This window comes from Oryctolagus cuniculus, chromosome 9 (assembly GCF_964237555.1).
Source record: "Oryctolagus cuniculus chromosome 9, mOryCun1.1, whole genome shotgun sequence".
Lineage (NCBI taxonomy): Eukaryota > Metazoa > Chordata > Mammalia > Lagomorpha > Leporidae > Oryctolagus > Oryctolagus cuniculus.
The window spans coordinates 78617866-78637005 of record NC_091440.1 but is presented as its reverse complement, the minus strand read 5'-3'; the positions used below and the strand labels follow the sequence as shown (position 1 = coordinate 78637005).

The following is a 19140-nucleotide window of genomic DNA, read 5'->3' as shown; positions in this document are numbered from 1 at the left end:
TTTCTGCAAGAAAATAAGCTTATTTTTAATTTCATTTTTCCACAACTTTTTGATGCCATCTTTGTGTTTGCTGTACAAATGTCTTGAGCCATTGAAAATGTATTTGGAATTATGAAAGTAATGTGGACTTGAAGCTTTACATTGCAGTGCAAGCACATTAATTTAATTGTTGAATTTGCAAGCATATGTTGAATGTGACAACTTTATGAACACTGCAAATGGCACATCCAGCCTTCTGCAGCATTTTCACCAATTCTTACTAGCATATATTACTTGAAGCAAAATTTAGAATCTTCATATTCAAAGAAAAAAGTATTTGTTATACCTGTTCTAATGTATATGTAAATGATGTGTGATCAGCAAAGCCATCACTAAACAAGTAGTTTTTAGGTTATGCAATGTTAGCTGCTTTTAAAGGAAAAAAAATGAGCTGATTTGACAGCCTTGTAACATGTTTCTGACAGCATGTACACACCTGATGCACATGAGTGCACAGCAGTCCTATTTACCTCCAACATCATCACCAGATAATATGTGTTAAGCACACATTTGGATAGGTGAGTTGGGAAGGGCCTCTGTTATTACATTTGTTTTATGTTGTTTCATGTGTGTTTCAGTTCATGAGTAGTGGGGCAGAACTGAAGGTATAGGCTCGCATGAACTCTTTCTCCCTTCACTTCTTTTGGATACCAAGCAGTTCACTCAGTGTTAACTTAGGAAAAACACAGAGGTTCCCAAGATTTGGGATCAAAATGCTTCAGTAGTTTTGTTTAGGACCTATATGATATAATAAAAATTATGTTTATTCAATTTTCAGAAAATGAAATTGAATGAAGTAGTTAGTGTTTGTTCATTCGATTTCACAGTATATTAAATAATTGGGAGAAGCAGGCAGGAACAAAGTAGATGAAATGGGAGGCTTGGCTTAAGAAAGAAAACAAAACCACAAACCTCAAGTATAGATGAAAGTACTTAAATGATTTAGAGAAATATCTTGGACTATAATGAAAAACAAACTCTAAGAGTTATTATAGAAGGTCCTAAAACTTATAGAACATTATGCAACCAGTAAAGGTATAAATAAAACACAGACAATTTTATAGTATCAGGCCATATTTCAGATCTGGGCTTGATGCCCAGATTTTTATAGAAAAGTACCATAAACTCAGTATTTAATCGTCTATAAATGACATTCCTTTACATTTCTGAAATGTATACAAATTGATTAAACTCCTCATCACTTGCCTGAAGTAATATCCCATCTGGTCCCTCTGCCTCCGGTCTCACAAACTTTGAATTTATCCCCTAAATTCTTCCATAGTGGTGTCTAAAGTCTCACTATATTACCTTCCAAATAAGCTTCAGGGCTTTTCTGTTGCCTGTGAGTAGAGCAGACTTAGGGAGACTTTTGGTATTGTCCAAGGAAGCCCATGGCAATCACAATATTTATTTGGATGCTAGTATTTTATCTCAAGAGTTCATCATTTTTTCCCATTTCTTTTCTAGCATATCTGTATTAATTGTACTACAAAAATGTTTTAAATTCCCAGAAAAAAAATTTGTGTTCAAGAGGAATGCCAAATGATGCTCTTTCATATCCTTCAGTAAACATTTTCTTAATGTGGGAAGCACAAGTCCAATAACATGAAGTCAAACCTCCCTAACTGAAGCCTCTTTCTAACTCCTTCTAGAAAGAAGTAACGGTATTTGTAGGGAGCAGGCTTTTGCAGGAATAAGGTATAGTTTAGTCAAGGGTTCCTTGGTGGTGCAAATTAAAGTCCTAAAAAAGATAAACCATTTATTCTATTTTTTTTTTTGACAGGCAGAGTTAGACAGTGAGAGAGAGAGACAGAGAGAAAGGTCTTCTTTCCATTGGTTCACCCCCCAAATGGCTGCTACAGTTGGCGCGTTGTGCCAATCCAAAGCCAGGAGCCAGGCGCTTCCTCCTGGTCTCCCATGCAGTTGCAGGGCCCAAGCACTTGGGCCATCCTCCACTGCACTCCCAGCCACAGCAGAGGGCTGGACTGGAAGAGGAGCAACCAGGACAGAATCTGGCACCCCGACCGGGACTAGAACCCGGGGTGCCAGCACCACAGGTGGAGGATTAGCCAAGTGAGCTGCAGTGCTGGCCCATTTGTTCTATTTTGATTGACTTTTTAGATGTTGATGAAATGTCGGTCACCAGGATGTTTGGTGGGCTGTACCATTAGACCATAAACTCCAATCTGAAGGCCAAATTGGAATGCTTTTCCCAGTTTTGCAAAGATGTCCAAAATGCATGTACTTTGTAAGATATCTCTGCAGCCTTCCCCATTCATATTACCGCTGTCAGTTTCCCATAGTGGTTTATTCAACAAACAAATGCATAAGGATTACATATGTGCCAGGCACTTTTTAAATCACTGTGTATTGAGTAATAAATAAAACAGACAACAGTCCTGTTCTCATGGAACTTTCATGTCACAGGGAGCAGAGGGAAAATAGCAAATAAGAGAATTAATCATTTCCATGTACAGAATTAGAGCAAAGGAATAAAGTAGAAGAGAAAGTAAAGGGAATATATGGTAACTTTGAATTGGGTGCCAGAAAAGGCAGCTAAGAAGACTGGATAAAAGTTTTAAATAAAAAACTTATTAGGAGTAAAACTTTTCAAATAACTTTTAAGAAAATTCTATTCCATAAGTGAATTTTGAAGAAAATGAGAAGGAAAAACATGAGGTGGCTTACTATAAAAAGAACAAATGAGGGCTGCTCCACTTCCTATCCAGCTTCCTGCTGATGTGCTTAGGAATGCAGAGGAGGATGGCCCAAGTGCTTGGGCCCCTGCACCCACGTGGGAGACCAAGATGAAGCTCCTGGCTCCTGGCTTCAGATTGGCCCAGCTCCAGCCATTGCAGCCATTTGGGGGGCAAACTAGTGGATAGAAACTAACATACTCTCTCTCTCTTTCTCTCTCTCTGTCTCTCTCCCCCTTTTCTTCTCCCCTCTTTTTTCTCTCTCTGTAACTCTGCCTTTCAAATAAATAAATAAATCTTAAAAAAAAAAAAAAAAAAAAAAAGACAAAGACCCCAGCTGTCTCTATTGGGGTTTCCTGGCAGGGAATTTTGTGTAGCTCATAGCATTTTATTTAATCAGCTCTCTGAAAAAATTTCAAATATTTGAATGTTATATAAGTGACTGCAAACTCTTAATTTATAAATAATTTTGCTTCCCATGGCCCTTTTGGTAAGGGCTGTCCACTTCTTTACATGATGTTGCCAGTGTTCAGAATTGCTTTGCACCTTGAGATCTATCTTCCAAATTTTACTTCCTACACTGATTACAAGCTACTAGCAAAATTATTTCCTTTTCATTGTGTGGCACTAAGAGAGTGGTGGTAGGAAAACTGAATTTGTATATCAGCCTGAACCCAATCAGAGGAGAGAACTGTGTGCAATTTAGGCAGTGAACAGATAATACAAGTAATTATTATATAAATTATGATAGGAGGTTGAGATAATAAGGGAATGGCTACTAAGAAATAAAGATAACTCTACAGAATGTAGGAATAATGCACCAAAAAGCAGCCAGTACTCTTAAAGCTGTCATAGAACCCAAAGAAGACGCCCTCCTGGGTATGTTGGGGAGGGCCTGGCTGTAGCTCACTGAATGGCAAAGAACTTCCACTGTCCCCAGAAACTTTCCAGAAATCCACCCTGTAGGGAGTCTCCCCAGATACACTGTGCTACAAAACTCCTCCGAGGGAGTCCAAGGACTGAGAAAACTGCTCCTCTGTGGGTGCTGTTGGCTATTGCACAGCACAGGAGCAGGTGCTGTGCAGCAAGAGCCTGCTAAGTGGGCAACCACACCAGAGCTAGGAGGAAGAACCACTTGTTCCTGCTTTGTCTCATCGGTGCCTTGTACTTGTCCTGGCAAGGCTTATTATCATGCCAGTTAGCCAAATGAAAGCATTTAAAGACTGTAGATTTATTTTCACAGATATGGTAATTAAAAGTGAGTTTGGACCTGGCAGGCTACAATAATTGGCACAATTGTTTCAGAGGTCGTTTTACGTGGAACACAAAGAAGTCAGACTTTTCCTAGGTAATTTTTGAGCTGCATGCCTGCTATAACATAAAAGCTGAAAACATGCTTGACGGGAAGAAACGTTTGGTATAGATGTATGGATCTAGAAATGAATATCTCCTTGTTATGCCAGTACTTGTGAGGGAGCCAACACAGCTTTCCTGAAAAGTCCTGCCCTTTTTTCTGATTTTATACAGTACTCATTTTACTATGTAGGTTTTTCAAAAGACCTTACATTTTTTTAGTTAAATAATAATCACAGTCAAAGATAGTTTCAGAACTTGTGGCTGGCTTTTTCTTGAAATTTTTCCTACTTGACTAAAACAGAAGTTAATCTTGTATCTGCATCCCCTTCCTATTTTAAAACATTGTACTAGTTCATGAAATTCAAGTCTGGAACTATGATAACTAACTAAGACTCATACATGGCTACTCACTATAAGCCTTTTGTGAAATGTATAAAAAGAAGTTTTGCATTTAGAAACTGAAAAATAGTTGTCATATGATGCTCAACAAAAGAACATATACACTTAATAGAATGTAATAGCTAGGGATGCATACTTCACATCCATTGTCTGTGCTTGAACTAACCAGTAATAGCTGGTATTATCACTGTTTTTCAGATGACAAAAATCATTTGGGGTTACAACATCCTCTGTTTAGTAAATAACAGACACAAATTTTAAATTGGAGTCTGTATGGCTTCAAAATGTTTCTGGCTTTAAATAGATATCTGACTGCCTCCAAAATCTTCCAAAGTCAAGGGAAAGACAGAAAGTGAAATATGGGTTTGAGAATGGAATTAAAAAAAAAACCCCACAATTATATAAATGCATATTATATATAAATACATATATACTTTTTGAAGATTGATTTATTTATTTGAAAGTCAGAGTTACACAGAGAGAGGAGAGAGAGAGGTCTTCTATCCACTGGTTCACTCTCAAGTTGGCTGCAACGGCCAGAGCTGCACTGATCCAAAGCCAGGAGCCAGGAGCTTCTTCCGGATCTCTCACGCGGATGCAGAGGCCCAAGGGCTTGGTCCGTCTTCTACTGCTTTCCAGGCCATAGCAGAGAGTTGGATCAGAAGTGGAGCAGTCAGGACTCAAACTGGTATGGGATGCCAGCAGTGTAGGCAGCAGCCTAACACACTAGGCCACAGCACCAGCCCCTAAATACGTATATTTTATAGAGAAAGGAGATGTAAAAGAAACTTCATTACTTATTTTCAAAACTTAAAAAATATAATGTATGTAAAACACAATAATTAGTTTCCATTCTTATCGAAGTAAATATAAGTGTAATAGAAAATACCAATGAAAGTACAAAGTGTTTATATATTGTTAAAATATGTTGATGTTATCAGGAAGAAATATGTTTGTTACCAGTTTGATAACAGTGGCTTAATCAAATATGAATTTATCTGCATCAACCAACAAGCAGTCAGATATTGATGATTGCTGAGGTTGGCCCAGTACTCACTATTAGGGCCAACCTTGGTACAATTACCTTGGTCTTCCTGTCATTATCATACATGAGTTACTCCAGTTTCAGCCATCATGTCTCCATTCCAGCAAGAAAAGCAAAGGGATATGCCAGCAACAGGTCACATCAGCCCCAGCTGCCTTTGGCTTTGTTCTTACCAGCAAGTGGTAAACCAACTGTTCTTTCCCAAAGTTGGAAGAGAGTTTGGAAAAGTGAGAAATAACATTGCCAAAACTGGTTCAGACAATGGATTAACCAATTGTGGCCTTGAGGCCAAATTCAGCCAGCACTCCTTGTTGTAAGTAAAGTTTAATTGGGACACAGCCTAACCCATTTATTTACATATGGTCTGTGGCTGCATTCATACCATAACGGCAAAGTCAAGTAGGTGCAGCAGAGACCACTAAGCCCTGGCTTAGACCAATAATAAAGCATTGCCTGGAGTTGACCACATGAGTACTTTCGGGATAACTGGACTTCCATTGAGCAAAAAAGAGAAATGATATTAGAAAGAACCAACTATATGAAGGGTCTTCAAAGAGTTCACAGAAAGTAGTGTATTTTTTAATTCCATTTTCACACAAACTTTTTGAAGTACCCTTGTATGTGTCACAGGTGGTCACCAGGTCTAATTAATTATATACAATATCCATGAGTAATAATATGCTGTATTATTTAAATCACATGATCACCTAGGACATTTAATTTTTCTGCTTCATTTCATCATGAGCCAATTAAGAATTTAGAAAGGCAGAAATTTTGTAAATTTCAGATTGATGGGTCCAGCGCTGTGGTGTAGCAGTTGAAGCAGCTGCCTGCAGTGCCGGCATCCCATAAGGGCACCAGTTCGAGACCCGGCTGCTACATTTCCAATCCAGCTCTCTGCTATGGCCTGGGAAAGCAGTAGAAGATGGCCCAAGTCCTTGGGCCCCTGCACCCATGTAGGAGACCCAGAAGAACCTCCTGGCTCCTGGCTTCGGATCGGCACAGCTCCGGCCATTGCAGCCAATTGGAAAGTGAACCAGCGGATGGAAGACCTCTCTGTCTCTCTGCCCTCTCCTTCTCTCTCTGTGTAACTCTGACTTTCAAATAAATAAAGAAATCTTTAAAAAAATTTCAAATTGATAATGATGTGTTATATTTTGACTTCAGGAAGAGAATCCCTAATTTACTGATTTTTATACAGCATTGTCTAAGATACTGTCAGATTCAGTCTTAAATACATATTTTATTTATCAACACTTCCCTTTAAACTGTTTGTTTTAGGTTCTTGCATACACTGAGGGACTTCATGGAAAATGGATGTTCAGCGAGATACGAGCTGTATTTTCAAGACGTTACCTTCTACAAAACACTGCTTTGGAAGTGTTTATGGCAAACAGAAGTAAGTCCCCTTAAATAATTTAAAAGAAAATGTGCTTGGGGTGGGTAATATATTCTTTCAATGATGTGGTACTCTCATGATTTTTTCCAACTGTATCTTTTCTCTTTGATCAATTATCTTGCTAAAACAAACAAAAATTAAAAACATTCAAGGATTAACTTGTTTGAAAATGTTGACCCCAAGTTTCTCATGAATAAAGTTATACAGAAAGCTGATTTTTCCATGAAGATCCATTACCTTTACAAATAAATCAGAGTAAGCACTGAAAATAATTTCTTGAAAGTTGATGGTTAGTTCTCCTGTGTTTTACTAAATTGTGGTTTTTTTCTTCTTACCACAGCCTCGGTTATGTTTAATTTCCCTGATCAAGCAACAGTGAAAAAAGTTGTCTATAGCTTGCCTCGGGTTGGAGTGGGGACCAGCTATGGTTTGCCACAAGCCAGGTAATTATATCATGTTACACATTATCTATGGTTTGTTAACATATTTTAGTCCCAATATGACAGAAATAGAAATGTAGTTTTTTTAGTTTTGAAATGTAGTTTCAAATTACTTCAAGGGCTAAAGAATATATTTTCTCTGAAGGTTATTTTAAAGGAAAGAGATTTTTAAAACAGTTTTTTGAAAATGAAAGATAGGACTAGGGCAGAATTTATTCAACACATACAGAAATGAGAAGGAAAAAAATTGTTTACCAATCATAGGTAACATATATAATTAGAACATTTTTAATTAAAATATTACAACAAACATAACAAGAAGCCTCAGGATATTTGTGATTATTTGCTGTGGAATAGCATATAAATTATGTTTTATAAATGCTGTGTATAAATGTTTCTTTATTAAAGTTGTAAAACTCTCAGTTTATCAAGATTAATACTCATTAATTATGGTGTAATCTTAACCATCTCCTATATCTTTCATCTTGGTATTTTAGAAGAATCATTTTGAAATCTTATTTTAGTGAAGAACACTAGCTTAAGCAAAAGTCAGTAATTACATGTATTGCTGTTAGCAGCTAGGTGTTTGGTTTTAAGTAGTGGAATACCAGACTAAAAGTGGATTAACCAATAGGAGGTAAAACATCTGGAGTTAAGGCATAACATGTATTGATTAACTCAGAAGTTCAGGGATGACAGAATTCTCACTTGGCCTCCTGTTCACAAAATCACCACTACTATTCCAGATGTCACATCTTCACACAACTGCATTATAGTAGGAAAAAGGCACAAAGAATTTCTCTGCTCTAGGAAGGAATATATTTCTTAGAGCCTCCAGTGATCTTTACCCCAACTCCCTTTGGCCAGAATCAGGTCACTTTCTTTCTCCTAAAACAATCACTGTCAAAATGGAGGGAACTTCCTGGCTTGACCCAAACATCCTCTAGAAACTAGGGTAACATGTGTCTCAGAACTGCTTGTCTCATCTAGCCTGACCAAATGAGCGTTTCTGCTGATGAGGAAGAGAGACTGGCCCTGGGTGGACAAGCAGCAGGGTCTTCTACGTAAACTGTTAGGTTCCTGAGGGTTATTACGGCGCACTGCATGGATGAAAAGGAAAACTAAACTCTGTCTATATTTCCATAAATAGGCTAAGACATTTGAAAGATAAGGACAGTGTTTTTTGTTTGTTTGATTGTCTTTTAATCTATTGCAGCTAGCACAGAGCCTAATTGCGGAGGTACATTTTCAGTGCTGTTTGACTGGGATTACCTTATCTGTTTTTTTTAAGCCTACAGTAGAAGAAAAGTTTATTGACATACATGTATACACATGCTCAGATTTTTGCTAGTAGGATGGCAAGATTAAACTAAGACATTAGTAGATAATGAAGCTCTTATAAAATACAGGTCAAAGAAAAATGCATTTAATCTATCAAATAAAATTAGGTTAGTTTTGCAAGAGTTGTTCTTATTGAATCTAAGGTGACTCATAGTAATCACTACTTCCTTTCCCAAGTGCTTACACACTATTTGTTTAATCATCAATTCAAGAAAATTTCCAGGAATTGACATTAAGAACTCGCAAATAGGCCTTACTTTTCTTTTTTAAGAATAATCTGCCTCCTAACATCTTTCTCAATGCCGATGATTCCTGAAAGATTATTAATATGGGTTTCTTGGTGTCATGTGTAATTTCCTGCAGTGCTCTTGGACTTGTCTGGACCTGAATTAATTTAAAACCAACAGAAACTCTTTTACTATCTTCCTTACCTATTATAAGCATAATTTCCCATTTACCCACATTTAGTCTCTCTGATTTTTGGAATCAAAATAGTTTTGCTAGTTTGGGTTTCTTGGTTACTTCATAAAGTCACTATCTGTTAAAACACACTTCTGTTGTCCTTGGCTTATCTTTCCCAAAAAGGGTTCAACTCACTCTTAGTTTTCTAATAAACTAAGTTTTCTTACAGGCTGGATGTTGTATACCTGCTGAGATATGTAGACCATAGCATATGGGGTTGAGGGAACACTGAATCTAGGCTGAGACCTGCCGCTTGCTAGCTGAGTAACAGTAAGAAACAGAACATGATAATTAATGGGAACTCAATAAACATTAGTTGAAAGAATGAGTAATAGTAGACAAGAGGGGCCGGCGCCGCGGCTCAATAGGCTAATCCTCCGCCTAGCGGCGCCAGCACACCAGGTTCTAGTCCCGGTCGGGGCACCGGATTCTGTCCCGGTTGCCCCTCTTCCAGGCCAGCTCTCTGCTGTGGCCAGGGAGTGCAGTGGAGGATGGCCCAAGTGCTTGGGCCCTGCACCCCATGGGAGACCAGGAGGAGCACCTGGCTCCTGCCTTTGGATCAGCACGGTGCGCTGGCTGCAGTGCGCCGGCCGCGGCGGCCACTGGAGGGTGAACCAACAGCAAAACGGAAGACCTTTCTCTCTGTCTCTCTCTCTCACTGTCCACTCTGCCTGTCAAAAAAAATTCTTAAAAAAAGTAGACAAGACGAACAACTGTCTCATTTACTGTAAATCAGGGTCAATGTCCTTGTAAAAAGAAACTTTGAGAATCTTGAGAGAATAAAGGCACTTTGTGGACTATAAATATACTTATGCACTATACACGTGGATATGTTCATGCATACACATTCATATCTTAATTTAGATAGTTCATTATATATACATGTACAGATCCATAAGCATGTATGTATGTGAGATATGTGAGATTTCATTACAATTAGAAAATTGCTAAAGGGAAGGGACAATGCCTATCTCCTACAAGTAGAAGCCCATCAGTGAAGAGTACCTTGGTAGAATCACCAACAAGGACCAGGGCTCCATTCTTTGCTTTGCTTTCTTGATATTAAAGATGGTTACTGTAAATGACAACAAATATATTATCAAATTCAATTTCAAGTATACTGCCAGAACAGTTGACTTCACAAACCTTTAAGGCTACTTCTTTGACAAGCGCATCAGATAGATCACATTACAAATCAGATTGTTGTTTGGATTTAGGACAAAGGGAATATTTTCATTAAGCATGGCCCTCAATTAATTAATTTTCCTAGGTATCATTTACTGACTACTTCCCATGTACTTCTGTTTACTATTCTTTCTGTTTTAGTTTAAAAGTATTGTTACCTTTAATTCTTTTTCTTAAAATTTATTTATTTGAAAGGCAGATAGAGAAAGAGAGAGAGAGACATATCTTCCATCAGCTGGTTCACTCCCCAAATGGCTATAGCGCTAGGGCTGGGCCAAACTGAAACCAGGAGCCAGGATTTCCATCTAGGTCTCCTACAAAGGTGACACAGGTCCAAGTACTTGGGCCATCTCCTGCTGCATTTCCAGGCACATTAGCAGGGAGCTGAATCTGAAGCAGAGCAGCCTGGAATCAAACTGGCACCCTGCTATGGGATGCTGACATATTAGTAGGTGGCTTAATCTACAGCACCCAGCCCTGCTTTAATTCTTGGAACAGCTATATTCTTCAAATAATAGAGTCTTTATCTCTTTTTACAGACAAGAAAATTTTGTTTTTTAACCAAGTTACTCATCATGCCCACTTCCTTATTTCCTATCCTATGTCTTTTCAAGGTGACTCACACTGATCCTAAAACAATACTTTCTCACATTTTTGACGACTTAAAAATACTGGCAAACATATGCCCAAATTTTAGATTTCATAATGATTACAATTCTTCATTAATATATATTTTCTATTCAACAGAATCAATCACTTTACATTTCATTAGATTCTTCACTGATAAAGGAGATACCCTGATTCTAATACAATTGATGTTTTAAAATAATCACAGTCTGTTAGAATACTTAATACTTTTTGTTTCAGAGAGCAATTTATCTTTATGTTCTCCAGTTCTATTTTTTAAAAGATTTATTTTATTCATTTGAAAGGCACAGTGACAGAGAGAGAGGGAGAGATGATGAGAGTAAGTGATCTATCTGCTGATTCTTTCCCCAAATGGCTGCATCAGCTGGGACTGGGACAGGCCAAATCCAGGAGCCTGGAACTCTTTCCAGGTCTCCCACCTGGGTGGCAGAGGCCCAGTAGTCAGGCCATTTTGTGCTGCTTTCCCAGGCACATTAGCCAGGAGCTGGATCAGAAGTGGAGTAACCAAGACTCAAATCAGCAGTTTGATGGGTGGAATGCCGATGTTTCAGATAGGGACTTAATGCTGACTGCTCCCCACCAGCCCCCAATTCTAAAAGCATCCTCTTATAGCCCAAATATGTAGTAGCTGTTCTCATTCTAAACTTGTTTCAGGATGTTCTGAACAGTCTTACTGATTTAATTTTTTGCAAATACTTTGCACAATTGAATTACTTAATTTTTTTAGCATTACATGTATCTTCAGCCATTTTCCCTTTTAGAGTAGATGAACAGCAATTCAAATCATTCAGTATGTTCTTATTGAACCTCACTATATGTCTAGCATTGCTAAATGCTAAGTATCCAACAATAAGTACTGTATATTTCCTGCTTAGTTCTTCTTTATAGCAAGAAAGAAACAACAAAAACAGATCCTTTCCTTGAACTCACTAATACTTTGCTTTTCTAAATTCATTTTCTGTTTCTATATTTTTTCTTACTTTTACCCATTCTAAAGGTGATATGATAACTTTCTCCCAAAATTCTCATTACATACAGTTTATAGCAAACAGGATTTGTTTGTTTTAGAGAGTTTTTTTTTTTTTTGTGACAGAATTATTTCCAGATCAGCAATGATATTCTTAAATTATCTGGGTTCAAAATGCCAGTAAAGATTCAAAACTTTACTCGTGTTATATAAATAGTTATTTTAGCAAACAGCATACTGCAGGTAAGAATTTTAGTCAAATTATTAAGAATGTAATTATAATAGTGATAATCAAATTGGGCTAAGCATACTTTGTTGATTATTTGATAATTCAGAAAAAAACTTTGTCATGTTGCCCTACAAGGTCAGAACCAGGGCTAAATTTATGGTATAAAATCATTGTGTGAAGGGGAGCATGCTTGGAAAATTTTTGAATATTAGTACCAGTACGGATCCAAATCTGAAAGCTCTTTCTTTGTAAGTCCCTAAAAATCATATTGTGAATTACTATAAATGAATTAATTATAGAATTTAAGTACTATAAATATATAAAAGTCTTCAAAAAGCTCTTGTCTTTTATTTCTACTTTCCATTAACTTTTTTTAAATTTACTTATTTATTTATTTTAAAGGCAGGGTGACAGAGAGAGGCAGCAAAAGAGAGAGAGAGAGAGAAAGAGAAAGAGAGAGACACTAAATAACCACAATAGCCAGGGGTAGGCCTGGTAGAAACCAGGGTCCAGTAACTCAATCTGGATCTCCCACATGGGTGGTAGAGGCCTAAGCCCTTGAGCCATCATCTGCTGCCTTCCAATATATATTAACAGGCAGCTGGATCAGAAGCAAAGTAGCAGGACTTGAACTGGTATCTCGACATGGGGTGCAGGCACCCTAAGTGGCAGTCCAACCCACTGTGTCACAATACCTACTCCTCCATTAATAATTCACCATTGAAATTAAGCAGATCATTAGATCATATTATTCTTTTGGAGTCAGTCAGTAGCCTTAAATATGTGTAAGTAAATATGTCTGTAAGTATGTATGTAAGTAAATATGTTTGTGTAAGTAAATATGGCCATAAATATATGCAAATAATATGTTAGCTTAAATATGTGTAAGTAAATATTTTAAGTATTCTAATATGTGAATAAGTTACTGTAAATCATTAAGTTAGTATTTTAAACATGCAGTTACATATCATGATTCTTAAAAATTTTAACTCAAATTAGAATTTGAGATAAAAGGGAATCTTTCTCATCCTTCCTTCCTCCTTCCCTCCCCCCTCCTTGGGTAACTTAACACCTACTGTGTACGTGACAATGCCTATTAATATTACATGTGAGACAAACTTCATAATAATTCATGAGTGACAGGAATTGTCTTATATCTGTAGTTCTCAAACTGAGCACCAAGGAGCCCTGAGATGGCACAGTAAGCTCTTTGGACTGCTGCAGGGAATTTTATATTTTTTAGGGAAACACAACAACATCTGGCAGATACTGCACAAACTGTTAGATGGAGTTAATTCTAAGTTTTAGCATTAGAAAGAGCTTCATTGTTTTCAATGAAATATTTGTGAAACTGGTATTTGGTCTTTGCTGTGTTCAAAATCAAGAGCCACATTAAAAATCAGTGTCAAACAACAAAGGGAGAGATGTCACATCTGACTCCAAGGTTTGAACCGCTATGTAGGACCCAGCAGGTACACATATCCCATTAGTAATTGTGGTATTGAAGAATTAAATTATTATTTCTCTTTATTTATGAGTGTTACATTTTTCAAGAGCTACTCAGTTCTTAAGACATTAAGTATTGATTGTTTATTGATTGAGTTGAATTTTAATGAATAGAACTGTTAGGTATTCTACTTGACCAAGAAATACCATGAGAAAAACCGCTGAAACACTAAGGGTGGCGTGAATTTGGACAGTTTGGGAACCTCTGTTTCAGGTGATGACTATTTTAGCACCCCCTCATCCAAAGTTTTTCTTTCTGGAGTCTCAGTTACCTGTGGTCTATTACAGACAGAAAATACCAAACAGAAAATTCCAGAAAAAACAATACATTGGTTTTAAATTGTGAGCTGTTCTGAGTAGTGTGATGAAATCCCTCCACTTCCATCCTGCCCAGGACCTGAGATATCCCTGTATCCAGTATATCCACACCATTTGTGCTGCCTGCCTGATAGTCACTTGTTAGCCACCTTGGTTATCAGCTCCACCTGTTGTGGTACCAATTCTTGTGTTCGAGAAATCCTTATTTAACTTAATAATGGCCCTACAGTATCAGTAGTAGTGATGCAATTTGGATAATCCAAAAAGAACCCAGAGAGTGCTTCCTTTAAAGTGAAAAAATAATGTTAAGTGTATTTAAGAGGGGGAAAAGCACAGTACATGAGAAATATTCCAGAAGTTCATCATTGATGGAAAATTTTGCAGTATTATTTACATTTTTCCATGAACTATTTGAAGTGTCTTTGTATATAAGATTCAATACTATCCTCAGTTTTAGGCAACCACTAAGGTTCTTAGAATATATCCTGTGAAGATAAGGTGGCCTACTGTAGTTTTATCAGACTTTTCTAAATACACCAGTCTTCATTTTTTAAAATATAGACGTGTTGAAGGTGGAAAGTCTCATAATTTGTACAAATTATTCTGATGTATTTGCTTTAAACTATTCCTATGCTCCTTCTTCTAGACTCCTACATTTTTCTCAAACTTCTTGGTTGTTTTTTGCTCAGTGTGTATAGGTGTGTACACTGTGTGTGGATACAGGTGCAAGAAGTTCAGTTATAGTCATTATTATATAAGGCTTGAGTCAGTGCTTGTAAGAAGTTACCAGACTACCTATCTAGCTTATTTACATGGGCTGGATGTTCTGTACTAAACATAGGTTTATATTTTTTTGTCTTTTTATTTATAAAATACACATTTTCAGCTATATTATTACTTCCAAATTGGATTGTCCTAAGTAATTAAAGTATGTTCTCTATGGTAGAATTATTGAATATTGCAAATTTCTATCATTGAAATATATCTTGTAATTCAGCTAAGAAGAATAAACCACAAATTATTTTAAATTGGATGTTATCAAACCAATATATTTGTTAATATCAGATTATTAAACATAATGAGCTATAAGAGACTATGTGTGTTATGGTGTGCTTAATTACTAGGAGGATATCATTGGCCACTCCTCGACAGCTTTATAAATCTTCCAACATGACTCAGCGCTGGCAAAGAAGGGAAATTTCGAACTTCGAATATTTGATGTTTCTTAATACTATAGCAGGTAAGGTGTCTCATTCTTTAAGATAATAATATGTTTATGTTCATCAAAATCATTGCTAATATGACTTGATATAATCCATTTTTCTCATAGCATTTCAAATGCAGATTAGAATAAATATTTGAAGCACACATTAAATTTTATAAGAAACTGTACAAGCTAATACCAAGGTTTTAGATGCAGTTTCTGTTAAAGAGGCTTCTCCTTGCTCTCCTTCTGCCATTTCCTTTGCTGACAGCTTTGTCTGAAGGTTTATTAGAGTCAACAAACCATTGCCAGAGAGTGTCTGGAAATAATAATGGGAAAATGTAATTTCACTACTTTGTCATTCTCAGCAATTGCAGCTAGACAGGAGAATAACAACAGGATTCTGCCTAGTACAGATGTCACCTGAATTTTGTCATGATTGGGTTACAGCATTTTTTTTCTTAAAATCTTCAACTAAAAATAAAAATTTTAAAATCAGATTATGTATTTTAAGTGTTAAGTAACTGCCATCATCCACATTGGTTGCTGTGCCTGTAATTTAAAAGGAGGTCAGGACTTGTTTTCAGCCAAATCAGTGGTTGTCAGTGGTGAAACATGTCTATAATATTTAAGTGCTTCATTTTTTTTTCTTAAGCTCCAAAAGTCCTTCTTCATGTTTAATTACTGAGTTTACTGCTGTAAATTAAGCTCTACAAAAACTTTTTTGCAGATTAACTTAATTAACTACATATATATACATACACTTTCCTATAGTTATTGTTTCATTGTTAAAAGTGCTTACTACCATAAATTTAGACCAATATTCTGCTCTGAACCATTGCCTTAAAAAGATAACCATGTGGGGCTGGCATTGTGCTGCAGCAGGTTAAGCCGCCCCCTGCAACATCAGCATTCAATATGAGCGCCGTTTCAAGTCCCAGCTGTTCCACCTGTGACCCATCTTCTGCTAATGGTACCTGGGAAAGCAAGAGATGATGGCCTGAGTACTTAGGCCTCTGCCATCCATGTGGGGGACTTGGATGGAGTTCCAGGTTCCTGGCTTTGGCCTGGCCCAGCTCCAGCTGTTGCAGCCATTTTGGGGGGGGGGGTGTTAACCAGTGGATGGAGGATATCTCTCTGTCTCTCCCTGTCTCTGTAACTCTGCCTTTGAAATAAATAAAATCTTTTTTAAAAGATAAGTATGTAATACTATCTTTTTTTAAAGTTTATTTTATTTATTTGAAAGACAGAGTTACAGAGAGAGGCAGAGACAAAGAGAGAGGTCTTCCATTTGCTGGTTCACTCCCCAATTGGCCGCAGCTGCCAGAGCTGCACCAATCCAAAGCCAGAAGCCAGGAGCCAGGAGCTTCTTCCGGGTCTCTCACGTGGGTGCAGGGGCCCAAAGAGTGGGCTGTCTTCTATTGCTTTCCCAGGCCATAGCAGAGAGCTGGATCGGAAGAGGAGCAGCCAGGACTAGAACTGGTGCCCATATGGGATGCCGGCACTTCAGGCCAGGGCTTTAACCTGCTGTGCCACAGTGCCGGCCCTGCGTAATATTATCTTTTCTAAAAAATATTTATTTATTTATTTGCAAGGTAGAGTTAGAGAGGTAAAGGCAGAGAGAGAGGGAGAGAAGGAGAGAGGGAGGTCAGTCTTCCATCTGCTGGTTCACTCCCCAGAAGGCTTCAATGGCCAGAGCTGCGCCAATCTGAAGCCAGGAGCCAGGAGCTACCTCTGGGTCTCCCACGTGGGTTCAGGGCCCTAAGGACTTGGGCCATCTCCCACTGCTTTCCCAGACCATAGCACGGAGCTGGATGGGAAGTAGAGCAGCCAGGACTCAAACCAGTGCCCAAATGGGTTGCCGGCACTGCAGGTGGCAGCTTTACCCGCTACACCACAGTGCAGGCCCCTGTAATATTATCTTTTTTAAAAAAAACTTTTATGTATTTTTTTTTATTTTATTTGAATGTTGGAGGCAAAAATCTTCGATCCACTGGATCACTCCCCAAGTGCCTGTAGCAGCTAGGGCCAAAGCAAGGTCTCTCATGTGAGTAACAGGGACCCAAACCCAGGCACTCTGATAGGAAATGTGAATGTCCTAAGTGATGTCTTTCTTTTTTAATATTTATTTATTTGAAAGAAGAGTTAACATAGAGGGAGAGACAGGCAGAGGGAGAGAGAACTCTGTCTTCCATCTGCTGGCTCACCCCCAATGACTGAAACAACTGGGGCTGGACCAGGCCAAATCCAGGATCCAGGAACCGTATCTGACTCTCCCGTGTGGGAGGCAGGGGTCCAAGTACTTTGACCGCTTTCCCAGGCATGTTAGCAGGGAGCTGGATCAGAAGTGGAGCAGCTGAGACTTGAACGAGTACTCCAATATGGAGTGCTGGTGTTGCAACTGTAGCTTAAACTACTGCACCAGCATCGTCTCCCCAGATGACCTCTTAACCACTGAGCCAAATGTCTGCCCCAACTCTTTTTTTAAATCTGTCATATCATATGAATATGAATATCCTAGATATAGCAAGTATTAATATATAGTGTATACACATATGCATCTTTTAAAACCTACTTTATCAGATATACAAAATGAGTTACAGTATTTAGTGCATTATCTATGTATGTAGATAAAATTAACTTAAATATCTGAAATATAAAGAACTTAATTTCATTAACATATTTAGTGAAAGGACATCACATAGCAGAGAACATATAAACTTCAAGGCCAAAGAGAAGAGGGACTGAATCCCAAATATGCCAGTTTTGTGTCCTGGAGCCCACATTGGATTTTCAAGTATTAACTCTGTCTTGGACTTTAATCATTCAATAGTAGTTTAATATGTTTACATCTGTTGTGATAATTTACATATTTGGTCCAATATATTCTTCTATATTATTTTTAATGTTCCCTTGCTTTTCATACTGATTTTCCCTTGGCTATATGAATAATTTTGTGCTCCTTCTTTAGTAATGTGAAATGTACATCTCCTATTTGTTCTCTTAAAATAAAATACTTTTTATATTTTAAAAACTCATAAAATATATTTCTCTCATTTTCAGACAAAAATTATGCCTATGTAAGATAAAAACTTTAACTCAACTTGCTCCTCATTCTTGCTCATCTTCGTAAATATAATTTACTAGCCAAATTGAGATAATTATTAATTTCTTGTTTCTTGGAATCTGTGTCTTTTTGCATATTAAGAATTCAAAACTGGGGCCAGCATTGTGGTGCAGCAATTAAGCCACTGCCTGAAATGCTGGCATCCCATATGGGTGCTGGTTCAAGTCCTGATTGCTCCACTTCCGATCCAGCTCCCTACTAATGTGCTTGGAAAGGAGCAGAAAATGACCCAAGTACTTGGGCCCCTGTACCCACATGGAAGACTCAGGTGAGGCTTCTAGCTCCTGACTTCAGCCTGGCCTAGCTAGCTAGCTAGCTAGCTGTCTGTCTGTCTGTCTATCTATCTCTGGCTTTCAAACAAATAAAACAAATCTTTTTTAAAAAAAAGAATTTAGAGGCAAGTGTTGTAGCGTAGTGAGTAAAGCTGCTACTGGCAATGCTGGTATCCCATATAGGTGCTGGTTTGAGTCCCAGCTCTTACACTTCCAAACCAGCTCCCTGCTAATATGCCTGGGGAAGCACCAAACAGTCCAGGTGCTTGGGCCCCTGCACCCACATGGAGAACCCGCTTGAAGCTCCTGGATCCTGGCTTTAGCCTAGGCCAGCCCCAGCCATTGCTGCCCTCTCTCTCTGTAACTCTGCCTTCCAAATAAATAAATCTTTTTTTAAATAAAAGAACTTAAACTATTAGAATTTCCTTCTTATTCATGCAGTGTGTTATTTTCATCTACAAGGATCATTACCTGATTTTTCAGCATAGTGTTCTCTTTATGTTCTTC

At 37.8% G+C, this 19140-nt stretch overlaps 1 protein-coding gene across 10 annotated transcripts in view; it reads left to right on the top strand.

The window, feature by feature from the left end:
- Positions 1 to 19140, top strand: part of NBEA (neurobeachin) — a 726466-nt gene that overhangs the window by 589460 nt on the left and 117866 nt on the right. For all 10 annotated transcript variants that reach the window (XM_070049020.1, XM_070049018.1, XM_051831739.2 and 7 more), the window contains 3 exons: positions 6817 to 6934; positions 7275 to 7377; positions 15155 to 15270. In XM_070049020.1, the coding sequence (XP_069905121.1) occupies positions 6817 to 6934; positions 7275 to 7377; positions 15155 to 15270 (337 nt within the window). The remainder of the gene's footprint in view (positions 1 to 6816; positions 6935 to 7274; positions 7378 to 15154; positions 15271 to 19140) is intronic.